The sequence below is a fragment of the Paralichthys olivaceus genome, chromosome 9 (genome assembly GCF_024713975.1).
Source record: "Paralichthys olivaceus isolate ysfri-2021 chromosome 9, ASM2471397v2, whole genome shotgun sequence".
NCBI classification, from domain to species: domain Eukaryota; kingdom Metazoa; phylum Chordata; class Actinopteri; order Pleuronectiformes; family Paralichthyidae; genus Paralichthys; species Paralichthys olivaceus.
Window position 1 is genome coordinate 7,878,781 of NC_091101.1, and position 23,563 is coordinate 7,902,343.

Consider the following 23,563-nt stretch of genomic DNA (forward strand, 5'->3'; position numbering starts at 1 on the left):
AGCTACAGTCACCTACAGCAGAACAGAGAGAGAAAGAGAGGGAGAAAGAGAGCATGAGAGCTGTAGTATGCAGCACGACACACAGCATCAGTGACAGGAGCATGTTTGGGCATCAGATAAAGTTATTTTAGGAAGGAACTGTCAATGTATCTCAAAAGGCATGCCGGCAATGATCAGAGAAGACCTATGTTATTCTTCAGACTGCCTGGGATGTAAGATTTTGTATTTTTAATGGAGATGAAGAAGAAGAAGAATCTTTTATTGTCCGAGTATGTTTGAGCAGTCAACACACTTTGACTACATCCATACTATTACGTTTTTGTTTGAAAACAGCTTTTTCTAACTAAAATAATCTGCCCACAGAGCGTTTTTAATCCCTGTCGATACTTACACACCTGAAACACGTATCATGTGTCCACTTGGCATGCATGCACTGGTATAAACTAGAGGTGATTGTTGCAGATTGTTTAAATAACAGCTGATCTCTTACGCATCTGAGCAGTTGTCACTGTTTTCATTTAATTTTTCATTTAACTTTATTCTGGAAGTGGGTCATCAATCTGCGAAGGCTACATTGAGACCGAAAAGACCCAATCAGCAAGCGGTTATAAGTGTCTATGTCATCGTTTCCAAACATCTCAGTTTCTGCCTGTCCAGACTAAAATACTTCTCTGTCTTTGCGGCTCTAAAACTCTGGATTAGTGTGGACGTCAGGCACATCCGTAGCAGAGCTGAGTGTTTTCAAATGAATACAAACCATGAATGTAGTATAACCATTCTCTCAGGGTTAAACAGGAAGGGAGTAATGAGGGAATGCAGTGAAAGCCAGTTGAGCTCAGTAGATAAATATTACTCAACTCTTATCACCTTGAATGCTGGTTAAAACATAACTACTTCATCCCTTTACTTAAATCACATCTGATGAGATGCATCAGCTGCCATGTAAATATGCCCCACAAGAGCTGAGTCTTGTGTTGTTGTCAGAGGCGTGGGATGGGGGATGGAGATATTGGAGCAGCTACAGCCAACTCAATAACATAAACAGTAAGAGGGAACCTGGCCACTATCACCATTTAATCAACATTGGCTTTACTTTTGGAAGATGGAAACTAGCTCTGCTATCTTTTATAGTGCAAGAAAGATTTACTGTCTCATAATTTCACTCACAGCAGCGGATGTGTTTTTCAACTTTGTACAACTGTAGCTTACTGTAAATGTCAATATTCACTGGGAACAAAACTTTATTAAACCTAAAGACAGTGAACTAATAAACCTGTTTTCTCAAACAGTTTACTGTTAGCTTAATATTTACAATTCATTGCATTATTGTCTGTGTTACTGTGAACAATACCGATTTCATTCGGCCCAGAAATATCAAGACAAGGTCTTCATCAAAGATTCAGCAAGTCAGTGTGACAGAAGCTGATAGAAAACATAACAAGCAAGTTGCACATCTATAGCAGCTTCTCTTTAGTTGTTTATACGAATTCAAATTAATAATGTTAAAGTGGGTCATAGATGGTGATCGTGGACCATTGATCATGACAGTGGATTATGAATCAGACATAGTGATAGCTGATCGTGATCATGGTGGCAGCTGATCGTGGATGGTAATGGTTGATTGTGGCTCCTGATCGTGGTGGCAGCTGATCATGGACTATGATTACAACACTGCTTAATATAAAATATGTCTACTCACATATTCTACCATTACTGGCAATAACTCCTCAATTTGTCTTTGCTGTTCCCTTCATTTCTATGAGACATTTTTTATGTATAAATACTTTAAACATTGAGACACCTTTCCATTATGCTAAAAACTGTTTCTTCTAATAGATGTCGTAAATATTGTCAATTTATTGATGTGTTCAGCTACACGCGGCATCTATTGCACTTCTGTCCATCCTGGGAGAGGGATCAGTCACATGTGGCTCTCGCTGAGGTTTCTACATTTTCACAACTTTTATATAGGCTATACAAATATTTTTTTTATTGATTGATTGACGTCTTTAGGGCCTCTCCTTCCTACTTTAAGTTTGGCATCCCATTGTGTCTACAGCAACTGCTCATCTGTTTTGTTTTTTTACATAAATATATAGCGGTAAGTAGAAAGCAAACTGTAAAATAAAGCCAGATAAGTTTGTAAAGCTCTGCTGGGTTGTGCATGAAGAAAGTATAACAACTGCTTCTTTTATTTCCCCACTCATTTCCCAGCTCTACACATAGACACTCTCTTTTGGTGGGTTACCTCCACCTGCAGTATGTCCATACCACAACAACTTTAAGCAACATTTAAATAACATTTTTTGAGGAACATTTTAAAAGCAAAACTCTAATCTACTCCCAGCTTATGTATACTGAACACAACCCGAACACAGCTTTTTATGATATTGAAGAAATAGATCAGATGTAACTGAAGTCAAAGATGCTGCTAGAACAGGATACAGCAGACAAAAATAAGTAGGGGTGTGTACAGGGGAGGGTTTTCCAATAGCTTGGCTGTGATTGGCTGGCTGTGTTAAATTTGGTTTTCAATTGGCTCGGCTCAGGGTGTGTGTCTGCAGACACACCCCTTGCCAGCCAATCTGTGTGCTGCAGTTACTTCTGCCTTAAACTAAACTCTTCGCTGGTCAGGAATCCTTCTAGGTCATTGCTCATTCACTCAGACTGTATTCACCCAATGAGAAGAGACAGAGAGTGACAACTCAGCAGGAGTCTGGGGCAATAAACAGTTACAGGGGGGTGGTTGTTTTATAAGACTTTACTGAACATTTATGTGTCTGACATGTTGTAAACATACAAGTAAATACATGAAGCTGTATATTATGCAGAGAGTGCAATAATGCTTTGATACTGGATTGCTTTTGTAACTGTAAACCTACTCAACTTCACTGTAGCATAACTATGTGGTGCAAATTATTTTCGGGAGATGTGTTACTTTAATGTCATGACTATAACTGGGCTTAAGAATAGATTAGAGATTGGATTTAAGTAAGAGACAATGGTGTTATCATGATGCTGTAGGCATTACAGAGGCCTCCGGTTGCCACGTCACATCTATGGTGTCAACACGAATTCTGAAGTGTCTAATTAGGTTGTGTTTCTCCCTGCATCTTTGGCTTTTGGTGAGTGTGTGTGAGTGTGTGTGTGCGTGTGTGTGTGTGTGTGTGTGTGTGTATCTGTGTCTGTGTGTGAATGTGGAATAAATCAGTTCAGGAGGTGGGTATCTCCTCTGCTGAGCCCCTGCCTGGTAAATGTGTTTTAAACTGTAGCCTGATTGCAACAGCACTGTCATAAATAAATGACTTGATAATTTTAGCATGTCACAGAGGTAAAAATAGATCACATTGGTAGCTCAAATGCCAGATGAGCCCTTTCCTAAGACATCTGAGTTGTTTCTTTGAAGGATTTGACGTTTTCTTGACACTGTTGACTTGTAGGCATAAATTATGTTGATTTGAAATGTTAAAAATGGAATATGAGCTTTGGGGTTTTATTATCACATAGTTTCAAAGGGTTTTTCTCTTCACATTTTTGTTACCAACAGGATAAACTCCAGATGTTTGACTGGGAGGCTCTTGTATTAGTTTATATATGAGAAATGCATTGACACAGTTAAAATCTCATTACTCTCGTTTGTGCAGCAGAGTAAACTTGTACTTCCTGTACCTCTCCACTCAGGCGCTTTAACACCGTAGCAGATGCTACAAATTTTACTCACATTGTCTTGAAAGCAGTAAAACACTTAAAATGCTGAGAATACAGGTGGAGAGGATGTGGATGTTAGATGCCAAAATGTCAGCGTTGTCATTTTGAGAGTAAAGTAAAAAGCCTGGGAACCTTTTCAATTAGCTGATTAAATAATATACAATGTGCATAAATCACAGTGCCCTAGCGCATGGTTCATATGAGGAGTTGACCCTGATTATGAAAGACCTTTGAAAAGAAACAGGTCAGGTCAGGTCTATTCTCTGTCAGCAAAGAAGTGAATACGTATAGACGGTATTTTGACCTGTCCAGCTGCTGCATAGTTTTAGTCTCATCTCACAGAATTGTGTAATTTAAAAACCAAGAGTTTCTGGTGTAGGCAAGGACAAAAGTTCCAGAGATCCATGATGGAAACTGGCAACAAGTTGGGAGATTTGAACTGTTACCACCACCCACAGAATGTCACTGCAGTCAACACTGGCAAAATTCTGTGAAAAATCTGATATAAAGCAGCAGCACATCTGACATCTAATACTGACTGTCATATTATGGACTAACCCTCTTCTTTTCTCTCTGACACACACATAAGGGAACTGCTGCCTTGAGCTTTGCATGTGTTCCACCTTAAGACTCCACATGCAGGCTCCCTCTGTGTAATGATGTGGTGTTGCAGATCTTGCTGGAATCCAGGCTACACTGGAGTTTCACCAGTGCTGGATGCTCCTCAGGTCATCAGGGGGAACCTGCTGTAGCTTAACCTCAAGTTTAACTTAGATTTGAAATATTCAGCTGCCTCTCTCCTCCTCCTCCTCACACACTCCCATTCACAAGGCATGCACACACATTTTCTGCCACGCTTCTCAGAGATTTCATTATGGGTGACCGGGTTATGGAGGAAGTGTCAATCGCTCGCGCGCATGCATATGTGTATGCACGCTGCTACACTGTATAGACTACACACGTGCACGCGCAGCCAGAGAGCAGTGGCTGTCTCCTTACACCACCATGGCAGCTCCAGTGGCCCTTATAGTGCGGTGTGAGTATGGCAGGTATCACAGAGAAGCCTTAAACTTACCGCAGTCCTCGCACAACACTCTGTCCACATCCTTTTTCGGCTCCGGCTCGCTGGCGTCCACAGGGGCGTACGATGCCTTGAATACCAAGGGCTCGGCGGTCGGGTCCATGAAAAAGATATATCTGTGGTCCTTCTCCACTGTGGTGCACGGGGCCTCGGAACCGAAGTCCCCGACGGTCACAAGCTGCTCCCTCTCGAGGCCGCCGCTGTTGACGGGCCACACGTCCAGCACTTTGACATTCACACTGTAGGGCTCCCGGGAGGAGACGTTCTCCGGGGAGGAGCGCACCTCGCCCTCGATGACCACGGTTGATCGGTACGCCTGGTCCTGAAGGGAGTTGAGACTCGGGGCGTAACAGGCGAAGGAGACCCCGATGACCAGCATGGAGAAATGTACTGGATCAAGCCTCATGCCGTCAGCCTGTGCTGTGCTGCAGTGCTGCTGGGCGGCGGAGCGAGCTGGAAGAGAGAGACGGCGGCGAACGGGCTCCGGCAGAGCAGGCAGGGCAGAGCGGCAGACCTTGTGGAAGTGTCCATGCCATCTGTGTCTGCCGCTGCTTTCCCCATACGGCTGCTGGCCTCGGATGGGGGGGACACACCAGCCTAGGAACCGGAAACGGCCCGCTTCTGCATGCTTAAAAATGTGATTGCTGCATTCTCCTTCACCAACCACCCTCCCCCTCTTATCTCCCCTTTTCCTGAAAGGCAAAACAAGACTCGTAAATTAGCCTCCTCTCGAATCCAAGGCTCAAACCTCTCTCTCTCTTTCTCTCTCTCGCTCTCCCTCTCTCTATCTCTCTCTCTCCAGCTAATAGGCTAGCATCGCATGGGTGGGCGCATTGCCTCTCTGGAAGGAAAAAAGCAGCTTGCGCGTACAGGGGAGTCACAAGAAGCGATACGCACTCCACGCACACGCAAGGTCGGGTCCTTTATCCACTTTTTTGTTGGTCAAAAGAGTCCTACTCCTGCAAATCCACTAGTCTGTATGCAAAATAAAAAAAAGGAGAAGAAGAGAACCCCTGGGCGGAACAGACGAACAGGATGAGATAGCAGCGGTTATCCGGTGAGGCGATGCAACAGTAGCGCGCACCCTCCAGCCGCGTCCCCTGCGCCCCTCATCAAACGCGAGCGACTTACGTGAGCAAACATCACCTGCCCGGTCAATGGCGTCGGCTCGCCACGTCCTGCGCAAACACCCTAATGACCTGGGAGCCCACCTGCACACCACCACCGACCCAACCGGCGTGTGAGCATGCCGGCCGACTGAGTTTAAACCTCTGCGGGTGGGTGCGAGAGGGATCACGCACGCAGTGCACAGACACGCAGCAGAGAGTGCGTCTGTAGCCAAGCCCTGCACAGGCGCCCACTGTGGATCTCCAATGCAAGAGGTGCAAGAGAGGCTATAGGCGACTACTACACACACTGCGGATAGTTGTTGCGATGACTAACGCTGCGAAATTCTCTCAATGGATTCCTCAGCATGGCGAGGCGAGCAGGCAGTTTCAGACTCCAGACATATATCCACTCCCTGCGAGAGCACACCCCAAACCAGACACTTCCCACACTGTTATGTGAGTTATTGCAGTTCACTGATGTTGCCTGGGGATACTGTTCAGTTAAACGGCTCTCAGGCAACACGTGGAAGCATCAGTTCCCCTAATCTGCAGGTGTAATGGTGGAAACACATTCTACCCCAACATTTTGCCAATCCCTCACAGCTACAGATAATAAACCCACTTTTTTTGGAATATATCTCCACCAATGAAAAGAGAGCTTTGTAAGAAATGCTGAGGCTTTTTTATGGTGACCACAAGTATCCCCTCCTCCCACCATCAGCAAACCAGTCCCTGCCTCCATCTCTCTGTCCATCAATCAAGCCATTCATAAGCTTCGCCTTTCCCTCCCTGTCAGGAGCTGTGCGCCCTTCGCTAGAGGTCGAAAGCCTCTCATTGTCCATCCTGAGAAAGGTATAAAATATAATGTCATATAGGGGACACATGGACAGGTCTTTTCACGACAGATGGCAGGGATGATAAAGAAAATGTATAAGAGGCCATTTCATCACAGTGGACCCTGTGCACACACACACCCTGGCCTTATCCACTCGTTTGACCATAAGCCCTGACTCATTAGACACCAGTCTCTGTCCATGGTGCTGAAAGCCTTGACAGGTTTAGTGCTCTGTCCCAGCAGGCCAATCACATGATACCTCATATGGACTGAGGGCCAAAACCAAATTGCTGCAATGAAGGTCTGTCTCCTCACTGCATTTATCATTCTTCACAGTAAAATGTTAAGATCCAAAGAGTTAACCTGTTTTACTTGGAAGTGTGAGAGTTTCAGTCCTGTGTCTGGCCCTGTTGCTAAATACTATCAAACATACAGGATATGATTTACTAGTGATTTACTAACCCTTTAGATGTTGATAGTTCCACATTGCTGAAGTTGCTTCTCCAGTTCCTGGATCACCACAGCTTTTCTTGAGGTAAATACAGCCCTTAGGAACTCTGATCTATCCAATGAACAACCCCCACCTCTTTTCATCACCTTCCTCTTCCCACACCGATGTGACTCGCCTTCATTCATTCAACAACTCATGCATTCATTAGAGACCCCCAATCAAGTGCCTTAAAAAAACTATTCATGCTGACAGACGAGAGGAGTGCCTCCACGATTGGGAGCTGATGAGAAGAGCTGTTTTTGTTGCACTATTAAAGTAGGTTGTTGATCAAGTCACATGGCCCTCCCGATGTCCAAAATACTCTACTGTCAAGGACACAGCAGCTGCTTTTACATTTATCCTATGTCGATATATGGTTTTATGTCTTTGTACACAAATCTATTATTTACACTCCCTAAGCCTCATCTTTCCCATCAGCAGCAATGCTCATTGACATGATTGAAATCCACCTGTTTTTGTGGTGTCCGTGGTTCTCTAAAAGAGACAAGTGACGTATCTGCTCAAACCACAATGGAACTGAGTTGGTTCATGCCAAAAACGAAAAAGAAATCCATGGCCAAATTTCAGTTTAAGATTAACACACATTCTCTTGCCATTCTTTTCAGTCAGATCAAACTTAAGGCTTCGTGGCTAAATGCTTTAATTGATGTAAAAATTGTGTATATGCTTCTGAGTTTTAAAAGAATTACGTTTTTTACAATATACAAGACATAAACAATTGTAAAATTGAAGCATATATTGCTGTGCTCCTGTCCCAGATTCTGCCTGGTGATATGGATAACATTCCACAGCCCTTTAATCTCACTAAGCAGTTATCCCATCGACATCCATCAAGTCTGCCACATCATTCTTCTACTAGAGGCCTGCCCCTCCCCTCCAGCCACATGAACGCTGCTGCTGCTATTTCTCCAACCTGAAATGACCTTTAACAGCGCAATTCAGCTAAATTGCTAACTTTAAAAATTATTTAATAAGACAAACAAATGATGTAAAACAATAAGGCCAGTATAAAAACATTATTTCTATCAATAAAGTTACTTATTATTTTCTGTTAACTAACTCATCATTTCAGTTAAAAAACGAGTTTTTAAACTTCCAAACTCACAAAATATGTAATATATATTTATACTTATATGGTTACAATATGTAAACGCAGCAAGTCATCTAATTTGAGGAAAATTAACCATCAAAAGTTTATCTTTTTTATGACAATTGTTTTTAAAGTACCTTAATATAAATGTTGTTAAATAATAATAATAATAATAGTCACTGTTCATTTGTAAATGACTAAAGTTACACTAACCCCACATCAGACATACATAATCATTTTTACTTCTCCAAAAATAAAAATAAAGGTTTCATAGTAGAACCTATACTCTAAATTCGACTAGCTTCTATCTTAATGACCTTCACCCAAGTCTTACAGTCAGACATATTATTTTGAATGACTACAGCTTCTCTTAAATCCCGACAATTTTTCTTATGTCCTTGAATTGGATCTTTTTGCTACTTTCTACTGATTAACATTTTCAAGACCATCCATAGCAATCCACTGAGGAACACTGACAAACAATCAGTTCCAGTCTCAGGGTAATGATACTTCACAGTGTATCTGTTCATTCAGGAAAGTCTGGTTTCACTCAGCTCCCCGTCTCCTTCCACGGGGACTGTCCGGGTTCGCTGTCCGTGGTGCTGAAACCCCCCAAACAACTGTCCATGGTCCTGAAAAACTCAAACCAACAACCACCACTTCATACTTTTTCTGTCCTTAAATTGCTTTAGACAGTGTGCAGACATGTGTGCTCTTTATATATATATACCCATATCTATCTATCTATCTATCTATCTACCTATCTATCTATCTACCTATCTATCTATCTATCTATCTATCTATCTATCTATCTATCTATCTATCTATTTATCTATCTATCCATCTATCCATCTATCTCTATCTGTCTGTGTTGACTGTTGGTGTTGGTACTGCAGTGTTTTACGCTCACATGGGTGGGGGTTAACTTTCACTTGCAATATACCGCTGTACCAAAGGCTCGAGTGAGAACTCTGTAAACCGTTGCAGAAACATCGCGGGTGTGTTGAACGCAGCCTGCACAGTAACACCAACTACAGTTACTTTCATTTTTTCATCCTCCTCTCCTCTCGCGATAGAGCGGCAGAGTGCTTTGACGGGCAGTCGAGGTTGCAGCAGGCAGAGGGAGACGGTGGAAGGTAAAGCAGGGAGGCAGCATCATGGCGGACAGAGACAGTGGCAGTGACCACGGTGGGCCTACCGCAGGCCCCGGCTCGTTGCCCCCGGGCGCGACGGGCGCCATGTCCAGGCTGCAGCACGACACCGAGGAGCTCGCCTCCAAGCGCGTCGACATCCAGAACAAGCGCTTCTACCTTGACGTGAAGCAGAATGTGAAAGGCCGCTTCCTAAAGATAGCCGAGGTCGGGGCTGGGGGAAACAAGAGCCGCCTCACTCTCTCCATGTCGGTCGCCGTGGAGTTCCGCGATTATCTCGGGGACTTTATCGAACATTATGCTCAGCTGGGCCCGTCCAACCCGGACATTGTGCAGGATGAGCCCCGGCGGGCGCTCAAGAGCGAATTCCTGGTCCGGGAGAATCGGAAATATTACATGGATCTGAAAGAGAACCAGAGGGGGCGGTTCCTGAGGATCCGACAGACCGTTAATCGGGGGCCCGGATTGGGAAGCGCGCAAGGCCAGACCATCGCTCTGCCGGCTCAGGGTCTCATCGAGTTCCGCGACGCTTTGGCCAAACTCATCGACGACTATGGCGTGGACGAGGAGCCGGCGGAGCTGCCGGAGGGCACCTCGCTCACGGTCGACAACAAGCGCTTCTTCTTTGACGTGGGCTCCAATAAGTACGGGGTCTTCATGCGGGTCAGCGAGGTAAAGCCCACGTACCGGAACTCCATCACGGTTCCGAGCAAAGTGTGGTCCAAATTCGGCAACACCTTCAGTAAATACGCGGATGAGATGAGGAAGATCCAGGAGAGGAGTAGAGAGAAGCGGGCCTCCGAACTGCTGCCAGAGGGCCCGCACGGTGGAGACGACGGCGACGACGACTGACGTGGATTTTGGGAGAGCAGAGATGAAACGACGGACTTTTAACTGTAAAATAGAAAGATAATTTCCAAGGGAATCACCCCACACACACAACCTCCACAGACATGGCAGCACCTCTGCTGTCTCCTCGCTCATTTTACCGGATGACACCCCACTTACCACCCATGTAACAGTAAGCCGCTGCTATCAAGGATTGAACTGTAAGATATGAACTGTTTCCTACTTGATTTAAATGACAATGAACAGAGTGTTTATATCTCTATCAACGACAGATTTTGCACACATCAAAGCTATTTCGAAAAAAAATGTTTAAATGTTTTCAAACTAGTAGTATGTTAAAATTTAATCAAAAATGAAACCAGAGGTCTATTATTGTAATGACAGTAGAACGAATATTTGACATCAGCACAAAGAGAATATATTATGGACTTTATGAAACCAAAATCAGATATCAGATGTATAGTTTATTATAAAGGTACGCAGAATAAATATGAAAGCGCTCTCAAAGTGTATGAATTGCAGAAGGCACTACAGGCCTGTAAACACCTGTCTGCATGCGTGTAGGCTCCTATTTTGATGAGACATTTGGCGAAGTAGGCTGTAGTCTTTAATTTGACCTAAAACGTAGTAGGCTAATTAAAGCATTTCTATCATGCCATTATGGAAAGGTCGAGACTCAAAATCAATTTTGCGCGCCTAAACAAATGGGATACACCTATCTCTGAGCTACTATATTGAATATCAACCCTCTTGCACCATGTCCATGTAAACTTAAAGAAAAAAAAAGTGCTAACTTAGATGTACTAATTATGATTTTGTGAATCAGCTGTAAAAAAAATCCTTATTAAGATACCCACGTTTTCTGTGGGTTAAGTTGTTTCTTTCTTACTTTGTTGTTTTTCCTCTGGGGTGTTGGGGGATGCAAAAGGGTAAGGTCCACTTGTGGGATCGCAAGTCGCGGAAACAAAAAAAGAGACGCGTCAGCGTAGCGCGCCGCGAGGCAACGCATCCTCTCTGACATTACGACCCGTGCCTTATACACTCCACTCGTTTACGTGTTCTCACGTGGATGGTCTGTGACCTTGACTGCTGTACGTCTTCATTTACGAGTGCTGTTATGTAGGCAGAAATATATTCTCACCATCGCCGCAGGATTTACACCCCTGCAGTGCATGGTGCATGGGTGGCAACACCAAAAGTAAGGCGAAAGGCTGCTGGGAGCGTGGAGGCCAACAGAGGTAGAGGGTGGAAACAAAGCTCCAAGCTGGCAGGCTTGCAGGCCTAGCAGGCCCCGCAGAGAGATGAGGTGCTGGCGTTGGTACACTTTGGAAAAGGGTGGAGGCCTCACTGTGTTATGGCACCCTGGAGCACAGAATCCCTGGCAGCACACCTGGCTGGGTGGCCTCTCCCTGAGCCGAGATAAGTCTCCCTAGAACAGAAAGCAACCTAGGATGTTCCCACCTATGGCAGCACTGGTTGTCAGCGTGGAGATTCCTCTGGAGATGTTACGGGTGGCTTTGCACACCATATGCACCATGATGTAAAAAAAAACAAAAAAACAGCAAGAACAAAAAAATAAGTCAGGAGCGGCTGGATGAGGTTATTTGTCAGAGCTGAGATGGATGCTGTCTAAAGCCAGGCAGTCAGCTAGCCAGCCGGCCGGTCCCATGCAGTCAGTCTGAGTGCAGTCCAGTGTATGTAGAGGCCTAGCAGTGTAGGGCCCAGGCAGTATCTATCTCTTTATGGTGCTACAGCCCCTTGATCGCTTCTTAGGGGTATCACCACTCAGAATATGTCACTCTTGCATTACTGTTATTCTTCTACTCTATTTTTTCGTCAAAGTTCTTTTCTCCACATTATGTTGTCCAAAACGTGTCAGGTTTCTCCCTCCCAGGCAGAGAGGAATCCACTGACTAGTGTAGGACATTTCATCTTAGTGTGCAATATTGTGTACGTGCCAATTGTGGCATTGTATCATGTGTATAGACTATTAAAAGACGAAAAAATGTATAGGCTATGTGATCAGTAGATATTTGAAAGCATGACAAATGAGGTTGATGCATCTTCATTATATTTCCGAAATGTGAAGTCTTTCTTTCAAGCACCTGCTCAAAGTGAAATAAGAGTCAGACTAGTAGTGAGGTATCTTTCCTGTCTTGTTCTGTAAACCAGTAGGCTGCATTGTCTGTCAGTGCGCATAGAGTTGCTTGGGTGTTTTACGTCCCCCTACAGAGTCACTCCAGAGAAAACCTTCTCCCTCCTTCCCCTGTTGAGGCCTCTTGTTGCTCTCTGAGTGTTTGGGAGGCCTCTGAAGTATTTTGAATGGTGTCTAGAACTGCACAAGGCCTCCTCTCATTACAAGCAAGGAAACTGTGAGTTTGGAGCCTGAGTACGACCCCTCTCTTACCTGGGACTGCCGATTTCAGGACAGGTAAACTTCAGTTTGACTTTGACTTGTCTTCAATTTCACTTGAGCTAATGATTAGCTGCAGCAGACCCTAAGGACAGAGGAGTCTGTTGCTGTTTTTAAAACGAGGATTACAATCCCTCTCTCTGATGCGAGCAGACTATGATCTCAGGTCCGCTTGTCAGGATCCAGTGTGCAACAGAAAGGCCCTGTTTCATTGTCCATGCAGCCAAACTGTATGTTACATTCAGACACGCAATGCAGTCCATTACCTCTTTTTGACCTGATCGACCTCTAGGCTTACATTGAAGAGCTAGTTAGCAGTCAACGTGTTTTAAGTGGTAATTCCACCTATCAGCTTTATTTAAAGCAGGTTGACCTACAGTGGCTGATATGACTGAACCAAGTCACATGCCCTGTTAGAGTTGCGTGCCACCTAGCTGACATGGAGGGGAAACACAGACTCCATGGACTACAGCTTCAGCTGGAAAAAGGCTTTTTATGTTGTTATAGCCTGGTTCTCTTTGTGGGATATCTGAGGCTAGACTGAAGCAGAGTTATCCAAAGCACACCTTGTCAAAGAACGTAACAGAAATCTTACTGAACCCTTTCCCTAAAATGTTCTGTGTTTGATCTGTGCTTGACTGGTCATGCCTGTGGCATTAGAGCCAAGAAAAATGTTCCAGAAAATCCCATCTGTTCTTCGCAAGACTTTTTTTGGCCCAGGTTTGTCTCTGAGTGTTGGTGAAAGGCCTGATGAAGCCTGGCACTGCACTGTAAGGGCTTACAGCAGCATTCTACCATGACCTACTGACCTGGCCAACAGACAGACCCAGTTAGGACTGTTCTCAGTTCTGGAGAGGAACAGGAAATCTCTTTCTCCTCTTGCACAGAAGATTATATTTCCTCACTTTGCCCTGTGAATGTCAAAAAGGCCATTCCCATTAAACTCACGTACAAGCCACCTATGACTATGTGCCTGGCAAAGCACATCTGAGGTCATTCTGAGTTCGTCTTTAGTTCAGCACGAGTGTGGAATCTGTTGTGAACATTCTACCTTTAGCTTAAATCCATATCAGCCTCCAGGAGGGTCATGCTATATAACGACCAGAATTATAATACTTCCTGTTTCTTTCTCTCACCCTAATGGCCAAATATAAGGAGAGCCTCAGTCTGCTCAAAGAGTTCACTTTGTGATACCTCACTCTGTGACACGCACACTTTTAAAAAACAATTGGAAAAGATGTGTTGTCTTGTTATAGACTGTAATCGCCAGGTGCTACTGCATCAGTCATGTTTTTAGTGCAGAATGATTCTGTTATGAAACATGACTCATCCATTTTGGGTGGAGGAGGGCACTTGTGATTTTGCCGAAAACAATGTGATCAAATCTGATTTCTGAGTTTATGAGCGCTCACCCGGTGTCACAGCAAAACCTGCAGTGACCTTGCAGCCATGTTGTGCTCACATTGTCATCCATTTCTGGGACTCAAATGCAAAATGGTAGGCAGATGTTTTTCATCTTGTTTTCCATGTGAAGCGTCAGTAGTCCAGCTGTGTACTGTCCTCAGTGGCTCTGGCTAAGTTCAGCGTATAGGGGTGATGATGCACTGAAGCTGTAAGCATTGACAAGAATGTTGTCATTTATTTTCCATTGGTTGCCATCGTAGCAGTCCTTAATCATGATGTCACCCTGCCTTTTGTCTGTTTTTGCTGCAGTGTTCATTTTGTCGAGTTTTATTTAAAGAGGTTATTATTGTTGCTCAAGGTGACCAGACCATTCCTTGCATGTTTCAATAAATGGAAACAGATAACAAATTAAATGGCAGACATAATTCAGTGCAATAGCAACAGTAGCCACTTGTTGCATGTACTCAGAGTCAGGTTGCAATGGTGGCTCCCAGCTGCAGGTGCTTTGTCTGCTTGTTCCTCCTGTCTTTAAGAGGGAGGTTATCTATGTTTATGATTGCATTCAAACAGCCACATGTTCACAACTTATAACAGCAAACTTCCACAAAAATACAATGTGGGTGGTGACCACTGACAAAACTTCCATTTAGGGGTCCCAGACAACCAAATCTTCTCTGTTTCTGGTTTTAGTGTTGTAGTCTTTCATTGGCCATTCAGAGACCCTGGTTAATCACACAGCCAATCGCAGCCTCTGTTAAAAGCCAAGCACTATATGACTCATCACAAACCACTGACAGAGAAGCTAATTCAGCATGTCTTGTGTTTGCACACGCACCATGTAGTAGGGTCCATCATGTTTGCAGACTGTATAGGCTACTGTTGTGTATAGTTATAAAGACTTTCTTTCTGATGATTTGAAGATGTTGGGAAATGGATCCTGGATTTCAAGGGGTGGGGTCAATGCACAATGAACATATCCCATGTCACAGTTTGGTCTAAATCCCTTTACCATCCCCATATGAGATAATATGTTGTATCTTTCAAAAATATTTTATCTGTGGCGTGTGTGTGTGCGTGTGTGTATATATATAAATATATATATGGTTTGTTATATATGATGCTCCTCCTTTCAGAAAAATATAACATGTAAACAGGAAAAAACATATTGCTGTTTTTTTTCCTTTGTATTTTATACTTACAGAAAGCATTGAATAAAATGAATACTTGCACTTTAGATATATTAAGAAAATAAAAATCTGCATATTATTTTTGATAGGGATCTCACATTCAAAGAGTATAAATTACAGGCTTTGTGACTATTGCTGGACAGAGATGTATTGAGTTCTACTTATTGAAGTATATTTTGTCTGTGTGTCAGAAGGTTTACTAAAGTAAATTGCATGATAAAGTAGTGCTACACCGATATTGTTCTTTTTTTAGTTGGTATAAATGTCTGAAAACTGTGATAACAACCCTCCTATTTCATGTTTAACCTCTCCTCACCCCTTCTAGAATATTTCTTACTGAAATATGGCCTTTCCTGACTACATGATGATGGTGCTTACTTTGGCTTTGACATCAAGCTCATCCTATACATCTCAACGTCTTCATAACTCGCGTCCTCACACTTCATTACTTTCTGTTATGTACTCTCGCTACCTTATTAAATTTTTCTGTTGATGGCAAAAAAGGTGTGCTGTTTTGTACATTGCTCTTTGTTTTAATGTTGGGGAGCCTTGTCTGAAAAAATGACTAATCGCGCAATAAAGTCATTCCACATGTGCCTGTCTCTGCACAACTGTCTCAACACTGTACAGTCATACAGGTACACACTTAGCAGGGCTGGGCTCAAAAGGTAAAAAGTTAAAATGTCTTATATACTGTCACAACAGCCATTTCTACTTAACTTAAATTGAAGCATTGTTATGTATTAAGGCAAAATATATATATGACTGGCATTACATTTTGCTAAATTTTTCATAACTGCTAACTGGCCCCAGTCATTTAAAGTTTCACAAGACGTGACACACCTTCATCTGTGTATGGAAGCTTCTTCACACATTTAATAAGAAATGCACTGACATAACAGGAAGGTAACTACAGACGACTGGATACAAAGATCAGATTTAACCCTGACATCTGCTTTTGACTTCCTTGTGGAAAAAAATACTTCCATATTGTTGCCGTACAGTAGGAAAGAATATACTATTGACAGAATACTATTAACTATCATCAGCCACGGGAGGGTTTCTTACTTCTGCCAGAGGCAACAGGTTAAATGCATCAAAAGCAATAAAAAATAGTGGCACTACACATAAGTGTTATTAGAAGCAGGTTTTGTGGCAGTAGTGTAAGAAACAATTCCAAAGAACAAATTGGGCTAACATTTTTCAGTGGAGATTAGTTTCCGAGCTTGTGTGAAAATAGAAGTTTGAAGAAGTGACTGGTCTGACACATACCAGATTGATTTCAATACAACCTAAGTTGATGCACTCGCAAGAGCAGAGTAGAAAGAATATATAAGCATGGAAGCTACTGTATAAGTTAACATTCTCTGAGGATATCTATCTGTTTCATTTGTCCTTTATAGTCATTCCTTGTTTTGAAATGTGTAGGCTTTTTATAATCACTTGTGCTATATCTAACAAATTTAATTACAATCTAAAGAGAACCAAATATTAGATAAAAGTACATTTTGGGCATGTCTATTTTCTCTATTTTTAAATCACAGAAAGACGTTGTACTCTTGTTCACTTTTAATCACAGTGGAATTTAGGAGGATCTGGATTGGATTATAATATTTATAACTGTGTTGTCATTGATGTAAGATTGAAACTCTGAATCATTGTGTTTTTGTTACCTTGGAATTAGCCCTTCATGTCTTCATCAAAAGTGGTTTCTCTTCCACACAATCTGCCATGCCGCACCACACTGTTTCTACAGTAGCCCAGAATGAAAGCCAAACACTGGCTCTGAAGGGGGTCTTTCCTGGTTTTGTGTTACCTGCAGGCCACCGTAGATTCTCCTACATGTCAGGAAAGGGAGGGTGAAGGGGTTAGATGGTTAAGACCTGCAACCTCACCACTATATGACACTGAATATTACACACTGGTCCTGTAAGCCTGAGGCATGTTGCTTTAAACAATGTGTATGTTGCCATGTTGCTAATTCTCTAAAACTAGTTAGCTAGCAAACTAGCTTCATAACTTCATTTTGGTGGGTTAATGAAAATTATACAAGGTGGCCCTGTCTAAAATAATAAATCCCAATAAATCCCCATCTAAATGTATACATTTTGTCAGCAAGTCACTCAAAATCCTTCTGTTAGAGCACAAGTACAGGTGTAAACATTGATCCATTTTTTCACAGTCCCAAACATTCAGTATCAGTCACACTGATTACTTTACTAATCAACACGTGCAATCAAACCCTGCTTATGAAAGCTCAAAGTGTCTGCTGTACAAACAGCTCTTTACTGAGGTTAGGAAGGTTTACTCAGGATAAATGAGCTAAACTCCTCAGGTAAATCAGCCCTTAGCTGTGGAGTGGTTCCTTTGGTAAAAGTTACACCTAGTAAAAGAATGAAGTAAATAAATCTCACCTGTGTTTCAGGAGGACAGCCACATTTTCCTTGACTCTTAGCATCTCTCATCATCTTCTGTCATTTCATTTAGCAGCACTGTATTTGTTTTAAAACTTTAAAGCTGCTTCATTAAAGACTAAAGCTGTTTTGCTGTCATATTTTAATTACTCCATTACAGAAGGACCCCTGACCAAAGCTAGCTAAACTCTTTTGTGGGTTATATATTTACACTGAGCTGAACAGGTTTGTGCTAAAGCACTTGAGCTTAGCAGGTAGTGGTTAGCCTAGCAACATTACAGGTACATGCAACCCATAATGCAACACTCTCTTAAAGTAACAGTAACCCGCTTTTGTCCCAAGGGCCAGTTCCACAGTGTCATGCAGATTTGAACTCTTAGTTTGTTCCCTGGACAAATTACTGAAGACTTTCTGACAGCACACTTAAAGGATAGTTCATCCAAGACATTTTATTTTTTTTCTGTTATTTTTGTACGTTCGAAGAATCAGTCACCATTTACCTCTATTGTATTGAATTTTTCTGCAGCACTTTTTTCCCCTTGAAACTGCAAAAGTGTTTTGTGGACTCAAACACTTCACCCACCTCCATTGGCATTGTGGTGAGTAGATAGTGGGTGAACTTTAATTTTTATTTAAACTGTCCCTTTAAAATGCTTTCACAGATTGTTGGTTTCATTATTATTTGCAGGGTAAAGATTGATTACGTTGAATATTTTTAATATTTTGATTTTTTTTTTCTGAAACAGAATGTATTCATGCTCAGTCACTAATATACCAACAGTTGAACAGGATATCCGTTTGATAAAGTATATATTTTTCATTTATTACACTCAAATGCTTGATATTGTCTATAGCTTCTGTATATTATGCAAAAAAAATTACAATCCAGAGATTTCTAGGCTAATAATATTTTAAATTAGCAAAAATGTCAGAGCTCCAGTATGTTGGTCTTTTATAACTAAAGATCTGTAATTTCACAGTCAAGGCAGTTAAAAAATTATCTTGTCAATTATGACATAGTGTGATGTATCAGCAGTCAGTATAAGTTTTACTTATGCGTTGTCAGATGCTCTAGCTGAACTTCTCCAACATCTCTGCTGATGCAGTGGAAATACTGTAGAACACCAGAGGGAAAGATTTAAGGTGATGCCTTTAATTTTAGATTTGGTGCATTCAAAGATTACGGGTTAATGTTTCATGATGCTTGCTTTCTGATTTGGGTTGCAGCTGAGCTCCTCACTGTGTTACATACTGCTAAGATGATGTATGCTTTTCAGCTTATTGTCTGTGGCTATTGGTACTTAAAAACTTTGGTACAACAGTTGTTTGATTCTGTATTTGACAATGAGCTCTTACCTGCAGGCTATTTAATGACCATCCTCCAAAGAGTGAAATTACTCAGTGTACCAAATGTCTACTTTGCTATAATATGAAAAAGTTCTGAGCTGATACTCAATAAATCACAACCACGTTCATCTGTATAAAAGCTTACTTTATGAAGCACAGACTAAATATTCAGTAAATATGTTCTTTACATAGTATGAGCATCCTGTCAAAAACAGTTCAATATAAACAAAACCAACAGAAAGATCCATTGCAGACATCAAAGTGCCGAAGTTGTCATTTTTTTAAATAAAACAGAACAATCAAGAAATGTTTTTGTCACAATCCTATATTACGGCACAGGCCTAACCTAGAACATTGGGAAACAATGGTTAGCACAACAGGCAAAGTGACTATTAGGGGAAGTCTCCCTGTAAGAAAGCAGTTTTATTCTATCAATACAGCTTTATAAAACGGTACTTCCTCTCTCAAAACTCAGCTCTGCTTCAGCATTTTGGTCTGTACAAGGATCCAGTTCAAGGATTCCAGCTGTGATTCTAAGGTTTCCAGCCAAGTCTCAAAGGGATCTCAGACCCCACCGGTCACTAATAATATGATATACGAAGCAGCAGAAGCACGGCGTCCAGATACTGTGTGATTATTCTCACTGTGGATCCACACCTCTGGTAATTGCTTCTGTGCCACGCTGAGGCTGAGCGAGGGGGGGACTAAGCTCAATGGTCTACAGTTGTGTCATAAACAAACTACTCAGAAAGCGGAATGTTGTGTGCATTGTGTTGTATGTGTGTGTGTGTGTGTGTATGTTGGGGGGGGGAAAGATCAATTAAGGTGCTCACAAACAGCAGTAGCCATCCCTCCCACCCCATCCCCACCTCCTCAGAACATTTAACAAGTCCTCCTTCCATGTGTTCCTCTGCTCTGAAAAATGTGCTCGATGTCTGTTTTGCCCATTCTTGGCTGCCAGATGCGGCCTTACTAAGAAGGCCGAACCAGTCTCTTCTTAGAAAACAAGTCTCTCCTCCTCCTCTTTGTCACCCATGTGGAGCTGTTTTGCTACTCTTCCTCTCTGCTTTCCAGAATGCTGACAGGTTTCTTGACTTTAGTATGCTAAGCCCAAGCAGTCCTGCTGCTACACTCTCCAATCAGCCAGTCTCTGTCTAAGACAGACCAGGGCCTGTTTTCTCAAAAACATCTTCATCTAGTGGGAATGATGGCAGCAGAAGGAAAACACCAGTACAGGGAAATGTCCAATACAAGTCCAAACAAGCTATAATAGGTCCAAGTCACGTGTTGTAAATGAAGAGCAGTCGTCGTTTTTCTGTTTAAAGCAACAGTAGGTAGTTTTTTTAAACAGCTTGAAATAATTCTGATGGTGCACAAACTTATAATGTGAATGACTGTTATGGAGGCCTGGAACTTCTAATATGATGTTCTTCTGTGATTACGTGCAGTGAATGTACAAATGTGCAAACAACTGCACGTCTGCACAGCTGTGTGCATGGGGAGGCTCATGACGGCTGCCTTTGTGCTGAAGACGCTTTTGAGAGATCCAGGCCTGGATTTGACGGCAGTCTCATTCAGCAGAATAAGACCAGTGGACGGTTTCTGACCGAACATGCTAAATAAATTCTTCATTCAGACATGACCCTGCTATATTTACTTCTTCCTGTCGCCTACAGCTAAAAAATCTCATCTACTGTAAAAAGCAAGCGCACACACACACACAATATCACCCACTCAAACTGTATACCTCTCACCCACACGTTCCTGTTCTGCCCTTCACATCAATCTTTAGAAACCTCACACCCAGCCTTATGTTGTTATGTATCAGCTGCGACAAGAACAGACGTGTGTAAGGTAAATGACACAGTGCTTTCATTCATTCACGTAATTTTTAGGTTTTTCAGAGCAGAATTATTGGATACGTTTCAGTATTGGGGGCAGCGGTAGCCAAAAATTACGTAAGCGGACTTGTGTTCTCTCTGTGTGACACGTTTGAAATCCCTCAACAGCTAGTGCCGAGGTGCCCTTGGGTAAGGCACTCAACCTCCAGTTTCTCTGGTGGAGAAGCTCAGTTAAAACCATGGATTTATGTGGTAGCTCCTAAATGTATAGGGATTTACTGTATGTAACTGTATGACTGTGGCAATGGAATGGCCACTCTGTGTGAACTCTCCCTGGGCAGAATAAAGGATAATTAAATAAATAAATAAATATGCTATACATGGCAGAGACTCGATCCTTCTGAGAAGTTCTCTTAAGAGTTTTTTCGTAACTCCAGGAACAGATATGTTGTGTCTTCACACACTTCTAGGTCCATACATACGCCTGTGAGTGGCTGGGTGTTTTTACATAGGTGGGAAAAAGGCCAAAATGCTACAGTAGTACCATGTCCACCTTGTCCATGTCAGTCTCTGTCTGATAAAGGACAGGACAGAAAGCCGTCTTTCTCTTTGTTACCTTTCTGGCCTTTAACTAATACATAATAAAATACTCAAACTTCTGCTCATAACGAACAAGTGTCAACGAAAGACAGCTGCATCGCTTAGAGTTTTTAAAAATAATACTGATGAAGGTTGCGAGATCACAGTTATGATCGATTAAATGTGCAATAATAAAAGTTCAAAGAACTGAGGTTTGACAGGGTCACTCATTGGGTAGCGGGGGTTGGGTTCTTCATCCTCTTCATCTATTGCTCAAAGACAGAAACATATCACCGGGGTTGATAAATTCTGGGAGGGGCAGTGACAGATGTTTCTCCTGCTCCTGCCCACTCTCTCTTACTGTAAGTACAACGGGAGGAACACTAACAAAGAACCCAGTAAGGAGTTATTAAACTACTGTAGTTTGGCTTAGACGGACGTTGCGTTTGTGGACCGTGGCGTCTCATGCTCCTCCCTCCCCTCAGCTCCTCTGTCCTGGGGTAGTGCATTCAGCGGCTCTCCCGTTCAGTCCGCTGTGAGCCTGGCTGATGGACGGGGAGGACTGTGTCTTGCGGAGGAGGCACTCGCGGCCAGCCAGGCCGCCCTCCATGAACATGCCACCCATCACGCTCGCCTCTATCTTCTCCAGGTCGTCCGTCTCAGCACGAATTTTGGCCTGCAAGAGGCTGATGTACGTCTCATAGCGAGTCTTCTGCTCAGAGAGAGAGAAGATGGAGGACAGAGAAATGTGTGTTCAAACGTCACAACAAGGACCTGGTCTGAAACAGTCTAGATACACTTTCTTTGCAACTTGTTTAATGTATGCCAGATCAAAAATCATTTGGGGTTTTGCTCAATATTTTTGTATATGAGACACAAATATGAAGACGCTTTAAACATTTAAATTGTTATAACAGTGGTAGATTTTTTTTACTAAAGTATACACTTTAAAAAACAGAATACACATTATATGGATATAATAGAACATAGAGTCTCTTGGCTGCTTTCTGGATAGAAAATAAAAACACAAAAATGAAAAGAGCCTGTACCTCGTATGTTAGGTAGTGCTCTTTGAGCCGGTGCTCCTCCCACTCCCGGCTTTTGGGGTCAACTGAGGGAGTGTTTTTTCGGTGCTCCTCCAGCTCCAGGCTCATCTGCTTCAGCTTGTTCTCGTGACTCAGCAGCTGCTCCTCCTGCACCAATCAAACAGACACACAGACACACAAATGAACCCCCAAAACAGCCTATCAGATGTATGCAGACACAAATAGAACATGTAAAATTGTCCAACCCTGTGCAGAGGTTTTTTTTAAAAAGTATTGTGCACGCTGCAGGGAGTTACCAGGGAAATATACAAAGAAAAATATATATAATGTATAAAATATACCACCTGCGCCTAGATACTGATTGTAGTATTGGCAACAATATATTTTATATCTAGAGAGCAGTGACGTATAAACCTTACTGCTCCTGTTCCATTGTGTGTGTGTGTGTGTGTGTGTGTGTGTGTGTATGTGTGTGTACCTGGTTGAGTCTGGTGGATGAAGATGGCAGGATGGGCCGACAGAATTTCTTCATGGAGCCAATGGCAGCAGGGAAGGCTGGGGCTGAGAACAGCGCTGCCACCAGGTTTATCCGGAAGATCCAGGACATCATCTCCTCCTCACTCCTGGAGTGAGAAAGGGGGGAGAGAGAGAGAGGAGCATGAGGGGGTGATAAATGGTGGGATCAGAGGATGAAACTCACTCTGCTTTCTCTCACATCACACAGATGTTTTCTCACATCTGGAGGATTCAAATAAGTGAAGACAACTACAGCAAAATAGATAAGTGTTCCAATTAACAGTGAGTAGTTTAATCATTAAATCATATTATCAGCTCTAAATCATCTCTCTCAACCACCATGTTGACATTAGGGGGGTTTCCATTTTATTTTAAAGACCTTTTCAATCTGAGCATAAAAATATGAAATATGAAAATGTCTTATTGTGTGCCTCGATCCAAAATCTAAACCTTATCATTGAAAAAAATTTACACTTTATGGG

At 42.5% G+C, this 23,563-nt stretch overlaps 3 protein-coding genes across 8 annotated transcripts in view; 1 reads left to right on the top strand and 2 right to left on the bottom strand.

Annotated features, from left to right (window-relative positions):
- Positions 1-6,661, bottom strand: part of LOC109627165 (pro-neuregulin-2, membrane-bound isoform-like) — a 51,794-nt gene extending 45,133 nt beyond the window's left edge. For 2 of the 4 annotated variants that reach the window (XM_069532051.1, XM_069532050.1), the window contains exon 1: positions 4,784-6,661. In XM_069532051.1, the coding sequence (XP_069388152.1) occupies positions 4,784-5,195 (412 nt within the window). In that variant the 5' untranslated portion in view covers positions 5,196-6,661. The remainder of the gene's footprint in view (positions 1-4,783) is intronic. The other 2 variants (XM_020083606.2, XM_069532048.1) reach the window with 1 other exon arrangement.
- A 2,741-nt stretch (positions 6,662-9,402) lies between these two features.
- On the top strand, positions 9,403-15,933 carry purab (purine-rich element binding protein Ab). Its single transcript, XM_069532052.1, has one exon. It carries the CDS (start codon positions 9,492-9,494, stop codon positions 10,335-10,337), a length of 846 nt encoding a protein of 281 aa, XP_069388153.1. The 5' UTR covers positions 9,403-9,491; the 3' UTR covers positions 10,338-15,933.
- Positions 15,934-19,227: 3,294 nt separating this feature from the next.
- Positions 19,228-23,563, bottom strand: part of psd2 (pleckstrin and Sec7 domain containing 2) — a 34,599-nt gene continuing 30,263 nt past the window's right edge. For all 3 annotated transcript variants that reach the window (XM_069532047.1, XM_020084181.2, XM_020084190.2), the window contains 3 exons: positions 23,044-23,188; positions 22,569-22,712; positions 19,228-22,231 (listed from right to left, as the gene is read on the bottom strand). In XM_069532047.1, coding sequence (XP_069388148.1) covers positions 22,001-22,231; positions 22,569-22,712; positions 23,044-23,188 — 520 coding nt within the window. In that variant the 3' untranslated portion in view covers positions 19,228-22,000. The remainder of the gene's footprint in view (positions 22,232-22,568; positions 22,713-23,043; positions 23,189-23,563) is intronic.